This window comes from Suricata suricatta, chromosome 7, assembly GCF_006229205.1.
Source record: "Suricata suricatta isolate VVHF042 chromosome 7, meerkat_22Aug2017_6uvM2_HiC, whole genome shotgun sequence".
Lineage (NCBI taxonomy): Eukaryota > Metazoa > Chordata > Mammalia > Carnivora > Herpestidae > Suricata > Suricata suricatta.
The window spans coordinates 76,652,812-76,671,588 of NC_043706.1; the positions used below are offsets into that span (position 1 = coordinate 76,652,812).

An 18,777-nucleotide genomic window follows, 5' to 3' on the forward strand; every position below is an offset into this window, starting at 1 on the left:
CTCGGCAAGAGCACAATGAGAAACCCATAAAATTAACCTACGATACATACTGCAAAATTACATATAGCCTATCCTACCTCTGACAAATACACCTTCACAGCAACCCTGAAGGCCAAGTCTAACTTCAGAGCTCTCAGACTCCTCAGAGTTCTGGGCTGGCATGTGGCAGGGAAGGGAGAGCACACCTCAGCTCCTGAGGCCCCTTACTCACAGTAGGATGACGACACTCCATCCCTCCGACACTTCCCCTGCAGACTATTTGCGTTCAATATCAGCATCGTGCTAGTGGGAATGTAAAAAATACAGCTGCTGTAGAAGAAAGTGTGGAGGTTCCTCAAAAAATTAAACCAAACTACCCTATGATCAAGCAATACCACTTCTGGATATACGCCAAAGAATTAAAAGCAAGACCTCAAACAGATATCTGTACACCTTGTTCATGGGAGCATTATTCATAATTGCTTAAGGGTGGAAACAACCCAATGTCCACTAACAGATGAATGGATAAACAAAATGTGATCTGTGCATTCAGTGGACTATTATTTGGCTTTAACAAGGAAGGAAACGCTTATCTATGTTACAACACGGGTGAAGCTTGAGGACGTTATATTAAGCGAAATAAACCAGATTGATGATGACTCCCTCAACCACATTCCTTGGAAAGCTGAACAAACTGAGAACTCCACTACCGTCATTCTCATCAGTGCTAGCAAAATGGCAGAATTCATGTAGCATCAACGTCGTCCTGCAAGAGCTCCGGGGCCTAATGATGTCTACATGTTTTCTCCACCCAAAGGAGAGTGTTACAGCAGTTAATCAAAAAGAAAACCCACAGGCCCTCTCCCTTCCTTCAATTCGATTTAAGCAGTTCTCATTGTCCACAGTAGTATATTTTCCGGGTACGTCTTGTAGACCTCAAAGTACTGGAAAGGAGGCTCCCATTCAAAGGCAATTTATCTTAAGATACTGTGAACAGTACTAATTTTTTGTCCATTTGCAATATATAAATTGTGCTATAACAGAAATAAATAATAGAAATAAGCCAGCCACAAAAGCCAGTCAAAAACTGCATGATTACACCTACATGAAGAACCAAGAGAGGTCAGATTCCTAGAGACAGAAAGTAGATTGGTGGTTGCGGGGGGCTGGGGAAAAAGGGAAGAGCTGGAGTTAACTTTCTAATGGGGACAGAGTTTCAGTTTGGGAAGATGAAAACACTCTGGAGATGGATGGGGCTGATGGTTTTATAACTATGCCACCGAGCGTACACTTACAAACGGTTATCATGGTCAGTTTTATGTTGTATATATTTTGCCATGATTTCTTAAAAACTAAACATTTTAAAAAAACAGGCTTGCAGTGTATCTCCTAACAAATAGAGGAGACACCCCAGGTCTCTGGCGTTTCCTCTAACAAGGACGCACTTCTGAATCAGGCAGCTGGGGGCTTAGGGAAGGTATTTTTGTTTCAACTGATCCCTGGGATTATTAGGCAGCTGCTAGATTTTTTAATCTGTTCTCTTTCCAGACCAAAAAGGTCACCCATGGGGTGTCTAGCCTTAGACAAATTCTTCTTTATCAACTACTTTTAAACATCAATTCATAAGGAAGCCCCTCTTCTAGAAATAAAATAGGAAGCGAGGACAGGAATAGACATACTCCACAACCATCAACAGACATCTTTGTTCAAATGACCTGCATAGTGTGCGTGAGTACTAAGGGGGTGTCAGGACGGACAGGCACTAGGGCAGGTTGGGTCCAGGCTCTGCTTCTTACTGGGGGGCTGGCCCAGGGCCGTCAGCAATAAAGGAGTCACTTGCACAATCTGTTACTTGCAGAGTCACCTATGTCTGCTAGCCTCCTTCCTGAGAGACCTGCCTGCCACCTGGGCAGTGTCCCCTGCCCAAGGATGGGGTGCTGGATGGAATGGAGACCCTCAGGATTACCTGTAGGGAAGGTTTCTTGGTTCTAATCCATCTCCAGATAGTTCCAGAGAATGTAGATGATAAAAGTAGTTAGGGGGCGCCTGGGTGGCTCAGTCAGTTAAGCATCCAACTTTGACTCAGGTCATGATCTCATGGTTTGTGAGTTCAAGCCCCACGTTGGGTTCTGTGCTGATGGCTTAGAGCCTAGAACCTGCTTCATATTCTGTCTCCCCCTCTCTCTCTCTCTCTCTCTGTCCCTACCCTGCTCATGCTCTGTCTCTCAAAAATAAATAAAACACTAAAAAAAAAAGAAAGAAAAATGTTTAAATACATTAAAATATTTTCAGGGGTCCCTAGGAGTATCATTGTAATCCTTTGACGCTATGCCTACTCAGCCTGATGGGTATGTCAGCCCTGCATTGAGGGACATACAGGTAGAAAGGACAAGAAAGACACTCCGCCAGGAGGGATGGCCTAACCTCAACAGGAGTGTGACCTGAGCCAGTGAGTTCACCTCTCTGGGCCTCAGCTTCCTCATCTGGGGAAAATAATAATATCTACATTGCAGAGCTGTCGTGAGGCCTGAAATAAGATCCTGTATGCACATACCTTGATTAGAATGGTGCCTGGCACACAAAAACCACTATCAAAGTGCTGGCTGTCATTAATCCTCTTGTGTATTATTGTTCAAGCCACTTAACTAACCCTCTGTATCTTAACTGACACTCTACCAGAAAGGCAAGGTAGACTTTCCTGCGAACAGGGATGCCTCACTTGGATCTCTTGGAGCAGATCCAGCTATTTTAGAGCGGCTATTTAGGAAAACTTTATTTTCATGAAATTCCTTGTGGGTATTATCATGGTGAGCCCCGGGGGCCTGGCAGCCTCCTGAGCTGAGCCGGTGTGGAGCAACCTTCTTGGCTGGGAAGAAGGCACTGGGCGCCTTGATCTGCCTCCTACTTTTCTCTTCCCGCTCAGCAGGTGTCAGAGCTCAGGGAATTGAGTGAGATGCTTTCGGCCTTTTAAAATGCAAAGGCCTCTGGGATAAATTAATGTCTAATCCCTTAACAGTCACACAAGAGGAAGGTCTGACAGCTGGGTTTTTCTAAAGAGACTTGAATCTTTATGTGTCAAGGGCTTTACATACATTATCTCCTTTAATCCTGACAACAACCCCAGATGTAGGGATTACAATTCCCATTTTGCAAACCAGCAAACAGGCTCAGAGAGGGTCTGTGACTTGCCTACAGGTCACCCCTACAGCCCCAGGGGCCTAAGAGAAGATCTGCAGATGGAGATAAAGGGAAAAGGAAGCCAGTGTCCTCAGGTCTGCCTTGGCCAGTGCCCATTAGCTGAAATGCTCCAGGCCTCAGTTTCCCAAGTGCACAAGGGGAGAGGAGGGTTGGTCCCACCCCTTGTGCATTCTGCTATTCTTACCCTGCTCCCTGCCTGGTGGGAGATGGTTCCTTTCCTGGACTTTCTGTGCCATTTCTCCAATTCCTGGAAGGGATGTCTACCAGCCTGGCCACCCATCCCTGACTCCAAAGCAGCAAAGCTCCTTTGAGGTCAAGTTTACAAGGGGACTCGTAATGGGTTAAATTGTTGTTGCTGCACTGAAAGGCAGGTGGCCCAAATTCCCATCTAATCACAGGGTGGCTGACCAGGGGAGCCATTTTATGTCCAGCCTCTCCAGGCTGGCTCATATTTTAGGAAAAGAAAGTTGGCAGCAGCAAGGCAGGTCCACTCTTGATGTAAACAGCTTAGCCATTAGCAACACTTCAGCCAACAGCCTTCTCTGCTCACTTCCTTGCAACTCTCCCCTCCTTGGGGAAACGAGAGACTCCAGAAGTCAATTTGGGCTTATCTGACTGCTTTGGGCTTATCTGCCTGTGAGTGGGAAAACTGGGGCCCTGAGGGAGGGTTGTGCCTGAGAGAACAGGACAGAGCGGCAGCAGGCAGCCCCTGGGGACGAGGCCCCAAGAGCACTGAGTCCTACCTCCAAAGGCGGGCCTCATGGAGAAATCATGGTCCTCCACTCTAAGAAGCGGCTGAGGTTTTCCCTTGCGGATTTTGGTCACATCAAGGTTCTTCTTATATAGGTGACTGCAAAGACAAGCAAGAAGCGTTTTCCCAACGACCCACAAGGGCATTTGGGGAGATTACTCCCTACAGGAGCTGCCTGTTAGGCATCTTTTCTCCATCCACCACAGGCTACACACACACACACACACACACACACACACACTTCTCCTGACCCACTCTGTCCTCCCCAGGTACTCACAGGCAGTCCTGAGGACCAGACCATTCCAGAACCTTCCTAAAGTAATGATTGGATGACAGCAATTGGGTTGAATGGTGGAGGATTATATATTTTTTTTTCTTTTTAAACATTTCTCTTTTGTTACTATAATACTGATTTGGGGATGAGGTGCCTTGATGGCTCAGTTGGTTAAGCATCTTGACTCCTTGATTTTGGCTTGGGTCATGATCTCATCGTTCATGAGTTCAAGTCCCACATTTGAGCTCTGCATTGACGGCACAAAGCCTCCTTGGGATTTTCTCTCTCCCTCTCTCTCTGCCCTTCCCCTGCTCTCCTTCTCTCTCAAAGTAAATAAATATTTTTTAAAAGAGTTTAAAAAAAAGAATTCTAAGATTTAAAAAAGAGAGAGGAGAAAGTAGGAGATGGAGAGGATGGAAGGAAGGAAGAAAGGAAGGGAGGAAGGAAGAAAGAAGGATGGATGGATTTGGGCCTAACAAGATGTGAGATCTAATTCTTTTTTTTTTCTATAAATGTTTTATTTTTATTTTTTTAAATATGTTACTCTCAAGTTAACTAACATACAGTATATACAGCGTGCTCTTGGCTTCAGGAGTAGATTCCCACAATCCATCACTTACCTACAACACCCAGTGCTCATCCCAACAAGTGCCCTCCTCAATGCCCATGGCCCATTTTCCCCTCTTCCCTGCCCCCCACCATCAACCCTCAGTTCTTCTCTATATTCAAGAGTTCCTTATGGTTTGGCTCTCTCTCTGTTTGAAACTAGCTTTTCCCTTTCCCCCATGGTCTTCTGTTAAGTTTCTGAGATCTAATTCTTGACAGAAGAAACTAAAGAGCCTTATAAAAAATCAGCATTATGTGTAGGATATTTAAGGATTTTAGAAGTAAATGAAGGGATTTTGTTTTGAATGTTTGTTGTTCATTTATATACACACCCTTATTTTATTCTCAGTGTTCTTATCACACTTCATGGGTTTTTTTAGAGAAACAGGCATATTTCCTGTTTGAACTTTGTGAGAGGGAAGTAATGTGTTTCCTCTTTTGAGGTCCTGTCTTTTGAGACATCTTTCTGTGAAATCCTCCTTAGCTTTCATTCTCTATCAGCTCTGCCCAGAGAGTGCAATTTGATGCAGTTCTAAAGCTGTACTAATCAATAAAGTAGCCACTAGCCACACATGGTTGCTTAAGTCCATTACAGTTAAATAAAATTAATGTTTAGTTCCTTAGTTATACTAGCCATTCTTATGTGCTTAATAGCCACATGCGGCTGGGGGCTACCTTATTGGATAGTGCAGATCTATAACATTTCCTCAGTCTCATAAAGTTTTATTCTGCAATGCTGGTCTAAAGGTTAGTCTGCCCCGGCTTCCCTCCCCACCAAGATGCAGATTCTCCTATAAGCCGGCCTTCCCACCTTACAGCTCAGGAGCTCCCTGGAGCTCCCGGCCTTGCAACTATTCCCTCAGAGCCACCTGGAGCTTCTCAGGGAGAAGGTGAAAACAGGGAGGGGCAACTTGGGAACAGGAGCAGTAGGAGTCTTTTCACTTACAGGTTCTCAGGGTACCTGGGGATTTGGCAGAGGTGCCTGACTCTCCTTCCAAAGCCCTTGACCCCAAACACCCTCACCCCAACTTCCTCTGCATCTCCCTTGTCCATGGTTTGTTCTCATCAGCCTTCAAACCAGATTCAAGTCTCTCCCGCCTTGAACCAAAACTAAGCAGAATATCTGTCTAGACTACACGTCCTCCTCGTGCAAAATTTATTAAAAAGTGGCAGCAGTACAGGTGTGGTAGTTATATTTGTCTTTAAACTTTCTTTTTAATGTCTTGGGGCACCCAGGTGGCTCAGTGGGTTGAGCATCTGACTTCGGCTCAGGTCATGATCTTGCTCACGGGTTTGAGCCCCGCATTGGGCTCTGTGCTCACAGCTCAGAGCCTGGAGCCTGCTTCAGATTCTGTGTCTCCCTCTCTCTCTGCCTCTCCCCTGCTCATGCTCTGTCTCTCTCACAATAAACAAACATTAAAAAAAATTTTTTATTAAAAAAAAGTCCTTCCCCTCCTAATGATCCTCCCAGAGAACTGTTTGCCACCTGCGCTGCCACCTCTCACTCCCAAGCGCCTCCTGCCCCATTTGTGTCTGACCCAAGGCCCAGCGGGGACTCTTGCTGGGTGCTGGCTTCTCTGGACATGGAGGGCCAAGCCTCTGCTAGAAACCTGGTCTTTCAGGTTCTCCTCCTACTGCTCTGATGGTTCCATCTCAGTCTCCACTGCAGCCCCCCGCCCTCGTCCTCAGCCCACCCCTTAACTGCTAGTGTCTTCAGAAGCCTGTCCCAGCCGCCTTCTCTTCTCCCTCTATATCCTCTATGGCAGACTTGCCTCCATCTGTGGCTTCAATTGTCATTAACTTGTTGATGATTCCTAAGTCTGTGCCCTCTGCTCTAGACCTTTCATCCAGCTGTCTAACTGACTATCCCCCGATGGCTATCCTATAGGCATTTAAACTCAACACACCTGTGGAGTGCCTGGGTGGCTCCGTCAGTTAAGCATCTGATTCTTGGTTTCAGCTCAAGTCATGATCTCCCAGTTCATGACTTAAAGCCCCACATTGGGCTCTGTGCTGACAGAGCAGCTCCTGCTTGGGATTCTCTCTCTCCCTCTCTCTGCTCCTTCCCTGCTCACATTCTCTGTTTCTGTCTCTCTCTCTCTGTCAAAATAACTAAACTTTAAATATAAAATAAACTCAACACACCCATAGTTTGGTTTGGGACACACTAGGTGTGAGGTGGCCCAGGCTGAAAGAGGACTGGGCATTCAGTGAAAGGGAAAGGGAAGGACGAGGCTCTGAAAGGGACAGAGTGAGGCTGCAGGAGGCACCAGGGACCAGGCCAGGCAGAGCCTTGAAGATCATGTTAAAAACTCTGTCTTTATCTAAAGGCAACAGGAAAACACTGAAGGTAAGCAGTTGGAGGCAGAATTGCTTTTAGACACGCCAATCAGAGAGCAGTCTTCCTCCTGGTGAGCTGGAATATGGAACCCAAGTCCGGTCCCCTTGAACTTGGTCAAGGTCACTGTCAGGGTGACTCCATGGAGCTCCCACTCTCACAGTCCCTGCCCCAAGCCCAGCTCCAGAAGTCACGAGGCACTGGGCCTGGTGCCTGTACAGCAACTGTGTGACAGGCCACATTGGACACCCCAGCAGAGACACCCCAGAAAGGTGGAAGAAGAGCTCAACCAGAGGGCTTAGCAGATCACAGACATTAAATTGTGAGCCAGCGAGAGCACTACCCCCTCTGCCTCACACGGAGCAAATCCCTGCTGGCCAGCAGTTTCCATATCCATTTAGAGGGGAGGATTAGGGAATGGAAGTCCCAGAATTCCAGCACCGGGACAGGACAGAGGAGATTGCAATGCCTATGTCGTTAATGAGTTGTTTTTTTTTTTAAGGAACCAGTAATTTATAATATCTCTATTATCTCTAGTCTTGGGCTATTTGTGTGAGCCAGATGCCCTCAATTCATCCTTTCAGTGCCTGGATGTCTTGGCCCAAAGAGCCCAGACTCCGGGGGTCATACCGAGTCCCAGCCTCGCACAGGGCCGCTAGAACCTCCGTGGGACCTCAAACCAGCCTTGGGTGAGGAAAGAGGAATGGTGTGCTCACCACACCTTTAAGAAGCATGGCCAGTGCCACTGTGTCAAAGTTTATTTGGTAGCAATAATAGCAGTCACAATGACCTATGAATCACCCCCTCTCTGTGCAGACCCTGAGCTGCGGTTACCACATCATCCCAATGGGGATGGTCTCACAGCCACCTTTTTTCAGTTGGAGAAAGATTGGGAAACACAGCCATGGCCAGGGAGCCACAGAACCAGGAAGGTCTAAACCTGGACTCCCTGACTTCCTGACACCACTTCCCTTCCGGGCCTCTGGGGAGGATGAGGGTCACTGGGCAGCAGGAAAGAAAAGCTGCTCTTGGGGCCAGCACAACTTGAGCCACGATGCAGACCCAGAGAAAGATGGCCAAGGGCAGGTGGTACCAAGGGGGCAGCAAATGGGAGAGGAAATATGGGCCCCCACCCCTGGCTCTGGGACCAGGAGGAACCAGAGAGGGTCATCCAGGGAGAGCCCAGACCCCCGGAGCCTAGAGAGGTTCATTTTCAGATCTCTGGGGAGAAGAGCCTCTCCTGTAGGAAAGCAATCATGTGGTCAGGAGGCCAACTTAGGTAGCAGGCAGGGAGGAGTTGGGATAAAACTAAGAGGCTGAAAGGCAGGGAGAAGAGAGCAAGTCAAATAGCTAAGAGAAAACAGATTCAGGTGGCAGCAAGTCAATAAACGGGGGCACGAAGGAGCAGAACACTGGAAGCAGTTTTTGGAAAGGTAGCTTCTGGACAGAATAATTGTCTTGTGAGGTGCCTTGGCCAGAGTGACATGGAATGTATATAGGTTAGAAGAGATCCTAACAGCATTGTGTGGGGGTGTGTGGTTGTATGTGTGACCATATATCTTAAATGTGAAGGGATGACTGTGTGTTCACAGGCATGTGAGGTGTGTGTGACACTGTGAAATCCTGTGTATGGTATGTGGCATGTGTGTGTATGTCCATGTTGGATTGCGGGGTGGGAGACACAGGACTTCAAAGAAAAGAAGCTACGCTACAGAGATGAAGTGCTCTAAAGTTCAGGCCATTTTGGGGCACCTGGGTGGTTCAGTTGGTTAAGCGTCTGATCTCACTGCTTGTGAGTTCGAGCCCTGCATTGGGCTCTGTGATGACAGCTTGGAGCCTGCTTCAGATTCTATCTCTACCTCTCTGCCCCTCCCTTGCTGGTGCTCTGTCTCTGTCTCTCTCTCAAATATAAAATAAAACATAGAAAAAATTTTTAATAGAAAATAAAGTTCAGGTCATTTTATTCCTGTTTATTAGTATAGCTTAACTCTTATGTATCAAGGATAAAAGTAATTTTTTATTCAGATGCTTGGTTGAAATTTTTCACAGACAGACATACTTGTCTGAGTGTGAACATGTTCTGGTGAATTTAGAAAGGCCTAGGGGCACCTGGGTGGCTCAGTAGGTTAAGTATCCAACTTCTGCTCAGGTCATGATGTGGTTCGTGAGTATAAGCCCCATGTTGGGCTCTCTGCTATCAGCACAGAACTGTTGCTCGCTCGCTCGCTCTCACTCTCTCTCAAAAATAAACAAATGTTAAGAAAGAAATTAGTAAGGCCTAGAACCTGATTTCTCTATCCTTTTTCCTTGCCTCCCTTCAATAATTATATTTGTTGAATGTGTATGTTCATCTTTTCTTCCACCTTAATATCTCATGTGATGAACTTCAAGAAACTCCCCTTACCCCTAAGGGTCAGATTCAGTCTGTCCCCAAGCTCCTGCAGGTGTCTGGGAATGACTGCGGGTCTTCTGGGGAGTGACAGAGATGTGACAGCCCAGGCTGCCGAGTAGGCTCCCTGAGGATCCCCGAGGGGCTCGTGCTGAACCCTAGCACCATTTTTAGGGAATAGTCACTTCCATGCAACACTTTTCCTCCAGGCTGAGTAAATCAGGAAACCTACATTCTAATCCTGTGGAATCACTAGTTAGTTGTGTGAATTACCTACGCCTGAGAGTTGACTTTTCAGCATCCGTAAAAAGAGTCCGTGTTTCCCAATATGTGCTCTGTAAACTATGACTCCCCCAAGATAGTCCAAAAAAGTGGGTTGGCTTTTTTTTTTTTTTTGAGAAACTGCATAATTTGTTTTCCTCTTCAAGATTCAGAATGTCTATTTGCATAATAAATGTTCTAGAGGCTCTGCTATAAAGACATCTGTTAAAAATCGTCTAAATCACAGTTTCCCAAGTTTCACACAATACTTAGTCACATTTCACAGAATTAGAACTCAGAAGAATTGCTGGCTCACAGGACCCCTGAGGTTTCTTCCGGTCCAAAAGCCTGTGATCCTGGCAACATAACCAGGGCAAGACTTCCGGAGCAGCGTCTCTTTCCCGGCATCGTGGACAAGTTTCATCTGTTAGCTTTCTGCCTGAGCACAGGCCCAGCAGAGCACCTAAACCCCCTAGGCACCAGTCTCCAAAGCCAGCACACACCCGGGGTGTTTAAGATGGTCCACTGGGACGCAGAAGGTAGAGATCCTATCTCTTACTGACAGGTTTTGTCTAAAAATAAGGAAGCAATTGTTTTACTTTAATACATATGTTTAGGGGCCCCTGGGTGGCTCAGTTGGTTAAGCGCCCGACTCAGCCTAGGTCATGATCTTGCCGTTAATGTGTTTGAGCCCCGCATCTGGCTCTGTGCTGACAGCTCAGAGCCTGGAACCTGTTTTCAGATTCTGTGCCTCCCTCTCTCTCTGCCCCTCCTCTGCTCCTGCTCTGTCTCTTTCTCCAAAATAAATAAACATTAAAATATATATATATGTTTATAAGAGTACATGTATATAATCTATAAGTAAATATGCATATGTTATAGGTACAATTTCAAAAAATTGTCAGCGATAGCGGTGCCTGATTAAAAGTAAAAAGCAGTGACCTAGAAACCATGCCTCAAGATATTAATTTATATTCATAATCACTAGTCCACACAAGGCTTAGTAGAATGGAAAACAGGTGTAGCATCTCACACATGGTACTTATATCATAGTTGCTTATTCTTTATGCTGAACCGTCCTGTCTACATTAGGCCTGGAGTATCAGTTTTTGTACATCAAACAAGTGAAATAAGGAACTTTGATTTGTAATGTAATGATTCTGAATACCTAATCAGTATTTGGAGATGTTTCCATTGTGAAATGGCAATTCCTGTTGTCCACACATATATTTCTGATAACCTAGCAAATTTCAAATACTTTTTTGAGATTCAAAACCCAATACCATTATAAAGTTGTTCCCCAATGCATTTTTTTTAATGTTTGTTTATTTAGTTTGAAAGAGAGAGAGCACAAGCAGGGGAGGGCCAGAGAGAAGGAAAGACAGCATCCCAAGCAGGCTTAGCACCGTCAGCCCAGAGATCGATGCGGAGCTCAAACCCATGAACCAGGAAACCATGACCCAGGCCGAGATCCAGAGTTGGACACTGTATCCTCCCAGGCGCCTCCCAATCAAATAATTTAAAGAGGACAGCTTCCATTTATAATTTTTTTTCTCAGCAATTCAAACTAAATTCCTATATACAGGCCCCCCTCCAAAGTACCTGAGTGCAATTACTCAGAAGGCCACCTATGGTCCCTAGAGGATGTAGACCTGAGAATCAAAGCAGCACAATCTGAGAAATACAGGATATTTTACCCACAAACTCTTCAACTACCTGCCTTAAGTCAAAATGCTTGGGCAGAACACAGAACAAAATGCTCAACCCAGTCTAGCTTCTCTATCTTATGGCTTGTGACACTAAAGCAATTTGTGCCCCGAAAGAGGCTGTTTTTAGTGAGGTGAAGTCCTGTCTATCCCCGGCTGGAAATAGATTCCAATAGGGACAGGTAACCCTTCGCCCTCCTGGGAGCCATCCCACTGTGCTGCTGCGGCCGCCAGGGACCTCCATCCCCTCCCCCCACGACTTTACCTTGGCTTGGGCATTTCCAGCTGCCCTGTCCATCTCTTCCTCTTGGGCTTTCTGCTCTCCACAAGAGCCGTCAGGCAAAACAAGAACAAAATGAGTCGTGTGAAATAAGGCATTCTGTGACTGTCTATGACACCAGGAGCTGCTCTCCAGTAACTTGCAGTGAGGCAGACCCCCTGGGCTGAACCATTGATTCGGTCTGTCGCTTTGTGATGGTGCTTCTCCGAGGGGCTGCGAGGGCATGACTGGCCAGACTGATTTTTCCGATTCAACATTTGATAGCGATGCTTGACCCACCCCACCCCCCACCCCCAAGGCGTGACACAAACACCAAGGCTGCCTAATGATTGGTCATTAGTCAACAAGTTTGTCCTCCTGTGAAATTCTGCTTCCGCTGAGCCTGAGAGCAGCTTTGGCTAAAACTGTTACATAAAAAAATTTAAAACTCTTGAATATGCCAGCTCTTTGCTGAGATCATTAATCCTTCCCTCTGGCTGCATAAAACCAGTCTGTCACATCCACCAGGAAGACAGCTTGGATTCTGAGTAGATTTGCAGGGAAGACCTGATGGACAAGATGAGTGCATGAATATGCTCAGGAAGCCCTGAGTAAATACACAAATGACCTATTTTCACAAGGTTGCTTTATTTCTCCATCTAAGAAACCATGCTTTGCTTATGGCTAAGGATGCTATACACAACTTTTTTTCAGGGAAAATACATTTGATTTCGAAGGAACACGTACACCAAAGGGCAATTCGTGATTATGTAAGCTCTTCTTCCTACTACAAGCATCAGATTAATTTTGGTCTTTAATCCTAAAATGTATAATTTCATCATAAATTAGGCTTGATTCCTATCCTGGGATATAAAATTGTGAACATTAGAAGTGTAAAGATATATGTGGTTATATTTAATCTACTGAACAGAATAAAATACTTTAAAACTACTTATTGCTTGCCTGCTGCATCCAAGATGGGGAGGAGTTTAGTGTGGTAGAGATGTAGGGAGATGAAGTTGGAGGTCAGGAAGAGAGACAGAACTGAAACAGAATTGGGGTTTTATTATGTAAGAAAGAAAGAATCAAAAGAAGTTCTTTTGATTCATTAAGCAAAGTGGGGTGACATGATCCACCTTATTTTTTAAGGAATTCCTAACTGGGTTCAGTTGGATCTGAGAAGTTATAAAAACAAGGAGGACGAGGTCTTGCCCTAATGGAAGGGAAGATGGAAGGAGAAGAGGAGGAAAGAAGACAGAATGAGATGGTCAAGTTATTTCTGAAGTAGAATACATTTTCTGACTGAATACAGTGGGAGGTACTAGAAGCCAACAGGGATAGCTACGATTCTAGTTTGGAGGTAGGGCTGGAGGATGGTACCACCATTAACAGATATCCATTAGAGGTGGACAAGATTTGGGGGAAAGGACATAGATTTTTGACTTGTGGAGTTTGAGGTATCATGAGACTTCCAGATGCCTGATAGGCATCTAGAGTAGATAAGCCTGGAGCTCAGGAAAAAGGTCTGGACTGGAGAAATAGATTTGGAGCCATCAGTAGTTTAACCACAAGAAACAATGAGATCTTCCAGGAAAATAGAAGTCCCAGTGTAAGTGTAGAACCTTGGGAATCTATACTTTTTTTTTTTTAGATTTTATTTTAAGTAGTCTCTATAGCCAATGTGGGGCTCCAACCTACAACCCTGAGATCAAGAGTTGCACGTCCTACCGATTGAGCTAGCCAGGTGCACTGGAATCTGCACTTTTCATGGATGGATGAGAAGCCTCAACAAAAGCATAGAACGAGCGGAGTGGGTGACTATGAAAAACAAAGGAGTTTCTGGCTTGAGTGCTGCGAGGAAGTGAGGGCAGAAAACAGCTTCAGCCGGATCTGGCCACCAGAACGTTGCTCCAAACTTCGATTAACTCTAGGTTCAGTTCAAAGATGTGGCAGGAAGCCAAATTCCAGGAGTTACACGGGAATTTGGGAGCAGGAATAATTCAATATGGGAACAATTCAGTGATTCCCAAATCTGGCCACTTCTCAGAATTATCCAGGTAAATTGTTTTAAAATGTCCCACTACTCCTTAAGATGTAGTAGAAAAGGGATGGGACCCATTAAAGTTCTTTTCTGTAGATTTTGTTTGAAAGATCTCTTTTTCTCTCTTCTATTTGTAACAGGCTTATAAAGGACCAGCTGGAACCCTAGAATTGTTCATAGTAATTGTTGGTTTTCAAGAAATATTTGTTTTGTTGCATTCTGGATACAATGTTAGGTCCTATCAATTTTTTAAAATCTTTCTTATTTTCAGTAGTTCAATTATTGTGATCACAGTATGGAGAAAAACTCAGTTGGAGGTAAGTATAACTTTTTAAATAATGGGTTTACTGAAATATCATTCACATGCCATAAATTTACCTCTTAAAACTGGGTTTTTAGTATATTCAGAGTTGTGCAACCATCACCAATATCTATGTTTAGAACATTTTCATCCCCCCCGCCCCCCAAAGCCTCATACCATTAGAAGTCACTCCTCCTTTCCTTCACTTGCCTTCAGCCCTTGGCAATCACCAATCTACTTTCTGTCTCTGTGGATTTGTCTAATCTGAACATTTCATATAAATGGAATCATGCAGTATGTAGCCTTCTGTGTCTGGCTTCACTCAGCATGTTTCTTTCTTCCTTTCTTTTCCTTCCTTTCTCTTTTTCTTCCTTCCTTCCTTCTGTCCTTCCTTCCTTTCTTGCATGATATTTTGAAGATTCATCCATGTTGTAATGTGTATTATTACTTTATTCCTCTTTATTGCCAAATAACGTCCCACTGTAGAGACAGAACACATCTTGTTTATCCATTCTTCAGTCAATAGGCTTTTGAGTTTCCAGTTTGGGACAATTAACAATAATGCTATGAATATTTGTGTACAAGTTTGTGCGAACATGTTTTTATTTCTCTTGGCAATATACCTGTGAGTGGAATTGCTGGGTCATATGGTAAATCTGCTTAACTTTTTGAGGAACTACCAGTTTTTCAAAGTGGCTGCCCCATTTTGGATTCCCACAAGCAATGGATAAGAGTTCCAATTCCTCCTATTTCTCACTTATCTTTTTTTTTTTTCTAGCCATCATAGTGGGTGTCAAGTAGCTTACTGTACTTTTGACATGCATTTCCATAAAAACTGATGTTGAACATCTTTCTGTGTTTTTTGGCCATTTGTGAATCTTGTTTATACAAATGTCTATTCAAATCCTTTGCGATTTCTCAATCAGGTTATTTATCTTATTATTGAATTATACAAGTTCTCTAGATATTCTACATACAGGTCTCTTATCAGATATTTATCTGAAAATATTTTCTTCCAGTGTTGTCTTTTCACTTTTATCTATTTTGAGAGAGATAGTACATGCAAGTGGGAGAGGTACAGAGATAGTGAGATAATCCAAGCAGGCTCCATGCTGTCTGCGCAGAGCCCGATATGGGTCTTGATCCCACAAACTACGAGATTGTGACCTGGGCGGAATTTAAGAGTTGGATGCCTAACCAACGGAGCCACCCAAGTAAGTGCCCCTTTCTTTTCACTTTATTAATGATGTTCTTTGAAACACAAAGTGTTTATTTTGATGAAATATATTTTCTCTGGTTGCTTGTACTTTGGGTCTTATGTTTTTGTTTTTTTTTTTTTAACAAACCCTTGTGTTGAGGGCTAGGGTCTTATGTTTTAAAAAACCACTGCCTAATGGAAAACAATTTGACAATAAAATATTATGGAGAAAAAAAATAAAAATAAAAAAATAAAAATAAAATAAATAAAATAAAATAAAAATAAAAAACCACTGCCTAATCCATGGTCATGAAGATTTAGTATGTTTTCTTTTAATAATTTTATAGTTCTGGCTCTCAACGCCAAGGTCTTAGATCCATTTTGGGTTGCGTTTTACATATGGTGTAAGGCAGGGAATGCAAACTTTAATATTTGCTCAGTTCTCTCTGGAAACAGGATTGGCCCCAGTGCTCAAGCTCAGAGCTGTGGAAAGACCCCGTAAACTGTCAGAATAGGACAAAGAGCACAGTTGGACTCTGGTTACACAAAGCCTTCTGACCTATATTGAGGGTGTGGGCTTGACAATGAGATTTGTGCCCTGTAGAAGACACTGGCTGCAGTGTGAGGAATGGAGACTTGTTAGAAATTAATGCACTATTTCAGAGGGGATTAATGGCTCAATAGGGTAATGGTAAAACGTGAAGTGGTAAGATGGGAGAAAATATTTAAGGAGGTAGAATGGACAGAAGGCCAAATAAGAGAAAGAATACAACGTTTGGTCAAACACAGTTATGAATAAAGTCACTGGTTTTATTGAGCAACTCAAACTAGTTTTGAAGGCAACTGTTCAAGAGGCGTTCCAAACAGCTTCTGAGCAAGGCACAGCCTCCTACAAAGGCTTCAACAGTACACACGTTACTGTACACATTTGTCTTCGTTTCAGGTTCACTAAATGCATTCGCTTTTCATATACTTACTTGCAAGTGATGGAACAATACAGGCCTTTTAGTACTTCAGCCTCGGTTTCTGCTCAAGCAAGTCCAATGTGTGAGGTCTGTTTGTGTATGGACTCTGGTCTGTAAGAATGGGCGGTCTCAAGATACCAGAAAGTTTATTCACAGACAAAAATAACAAAAAGACTTTTCTCCTGAAGTAGGAAATATATTTCTGTAGTCAAAATGATAAACAACTTTAAAGGTTTTTTAAAAAAATTAGTTGAGAATTTTGATGAAATTCATTTATTTCCGTGGAATAAAACAATAAGCAGCATGAAAATGTAAAGTGCTACATAAAAGCCCCACAATACATAAAATTTGAAAGGTTTCATTGGCTTAAACAGTTACAGGTGAAACAGACATTATATATTTTTTGACATGCTATTTTAACTACCTTGATATGTAGTCATGTGCTTTTGGTCAAAGAAAAAGCCATGAATTACCTAAACGTGAGTACTAGGGGAAGGAGTCCTAAGCCTTTACCAACAGGTACACATCTGATTTCGTCCTGACACGCTAGTCAAAGGGAGAAGGTGGGGCTTTAAAAAATAACTGAAGAGTCTCTTCACGTGGCATTTGAATAAGAATAGCCCCAAAGATCAATTTGGCTCATCAACTCCATGATGGGGATCAGACTGACAACTTAAGGATTTTTAAGGAGTATATGTGAACTGAAAGGGAAAGAGCAAAAAAGATGCCACTTTCAGAATGTATATCAGGTGCTTAAAACATCCCAATACAAATAAGGTAGCCTATCAGTGGACAGGGGAGGGAAGAGAGGCAAATCAGAGAGAGAGGGATCTGCACAATGCGAAATCTTCTTGGCTTAATCAATCTTAAAGTACAGGTACACTCCATGGAAACATGCAACAAGATCACATAGATCCGGAGGTCGGCTCAAGTTTCACTGAGAAGTGGAGGAAGATTGTTCCTAGCACATGATTCAGCTAAGCAAAGGTTGAGAGTAGGGGGACTTTCTTCTTCTCAGGTGATAAGGTCATCTGGTCTCCCAGGTGGGTCAGTGACCTCTTGCTAGGAGACCAATGAACTACTTCTAGTATTTTGTGTTCCAAACCAAGACCGAGTTCAGGATGTGCTTTCCCATGGCAATGAAGTTATAAAATGTTAACCTTTAATTCTCCTGATATACGCGATCTTCATAAAGTCCTTGAGCTCTTTAAAACTTTACCAACTTTCGCTGTAGATGTAACAGAAACAATCTGTAAGCACTTTTAAAATGCTAATTTATTAATGCTTAGACAATTATGAATTATATAATAGTATACAGTATGTTTATTTTAGATTTGGACAAAAAGGAAAATGGTTATCAGATGAAAATAGAAATTCTAATAATTAATAGAACCAAAGTCCATTGCAGCAGTAAAAATTAAATTTTCCCTTAATACCATTTCACAAATTGTTTCTCTCTTGCCCGTAATTTCAATTAGTTAAAACTAAGCTTAGGACTTTATGAACACCACCCCCCAAAGTATTCAAGATATATTATGGACTAACTTTTGTGGACTTGTCTAGAACCTGAACATCACTTACAACATTGAGTTGTAAAAAAATAATAACTCACAAATCACCTTTAGAACACAACCTATTTGAAAGCTGGGGACTGCCTATATTTAAAAATTAAATCTTCATTAACACATACTCTCAAAAGAGTGCCCTCAGTGCTGCTACAGAACATGCTGAAGGCAATGTTTTTCTGTAATTCTATGTTCTCATCAGGCATTATGATGATAAAATTATCCACGGAGTTAGTTAGCACTAAGCTACATACTGATTTTGCACTGACCATTATTTCTTGGGCTTTGATTAGGTGGACAATTCTAAGTAAAGGTTTTTCTCATTTCTATCACTGTTACTTGGGCCCTGAGCTTTTCTATTAAAATTGTACATAAAATATTTCATCATTATGCATATTCCTGGAATAATTAAATTTACAGTGATTACAAAGCTAGACATATAATACCTTCAAAAGAAATACAATTCAAAGAAGAGCAAACAGGGGCGCCTGGGTGGCTCAGTCGGTTAAGCCTCCGACTTCGGCTCAGGTCAGATCTCACATTTGTGGGTTCAAGCCCCGTGTCGGGCTCTGTGCTGACAGCTAGCTCAGAGCCTGGAGCCTGCTTCCTATTCTGTGTCTCCTTCTCTCTCTGCCCCTCCCCCTCTCATGCTCTGTCTCTCTCTGTATCAAAACAAACAAACAAACAAACCAAGAAGAGCAAACATTAAAATCTGAAGATCCTTCCACCTGACTTCTGGAAGAAAATCAATTGATTTCTGGCTTGGAACCTTCTTCCTTCCTTAAAAAAAAAATCTATGGAGGATGGTTTCCTTTCTTTTTAAATCTTGTGTGCATTTGGGAGAGAAGGGGATAACAGCATATCAAAGTGGTTACACAGCATTATTTTCTCTTCAAATAACATCCAGTAACAAAGATGTGATTTCATTTCCTTACAAACCTTTGAC

The 18,777-nt window shown here is 43.3% G+C and overlaps 1 protein-coding gene and 1 non-coding gene across 2 annotated transcripts in view; one reads left to right on the top strand and one right to left on the bottom strand.

The window, feature by feature from the left end:
- GABRR2 (gamma-aminobutyric acid type A receptor rho2 subunit) overlaps positions 1-11,995 on the bottom strand; it is a 42,783-nt gene extending 30,788 nt beyond the window's left edge. Inside the window, exons 1-2 of the mRNA XM_029944376.1 lie at positions 11,768-11,995; positions 3,921-4,027 (exon numbers count right to left, since the gene is read on the bottom strand). Coding sequence (XP_029800236.1) covers positions 3,921-4,027; positions 11,768-11,880 — 220 coding nt within the window. The 5' untranslated portion in view covers positions 11,881-11,995. The remainder of the gene's footprint in view (positions 1-3,920; positions 4,028-11,767) is intronic.
- On the top strand, positions 626-708 carry LOC115297314. Its single transcript, XR_003911401.1, has one exon. It is a non-coding gene; the product is annotated as a small nucleolar RNA SNORD116 (small nucleolar RNA).
- Positions 11,996-18,777: the final 6,782 nt, after the last annotated feature.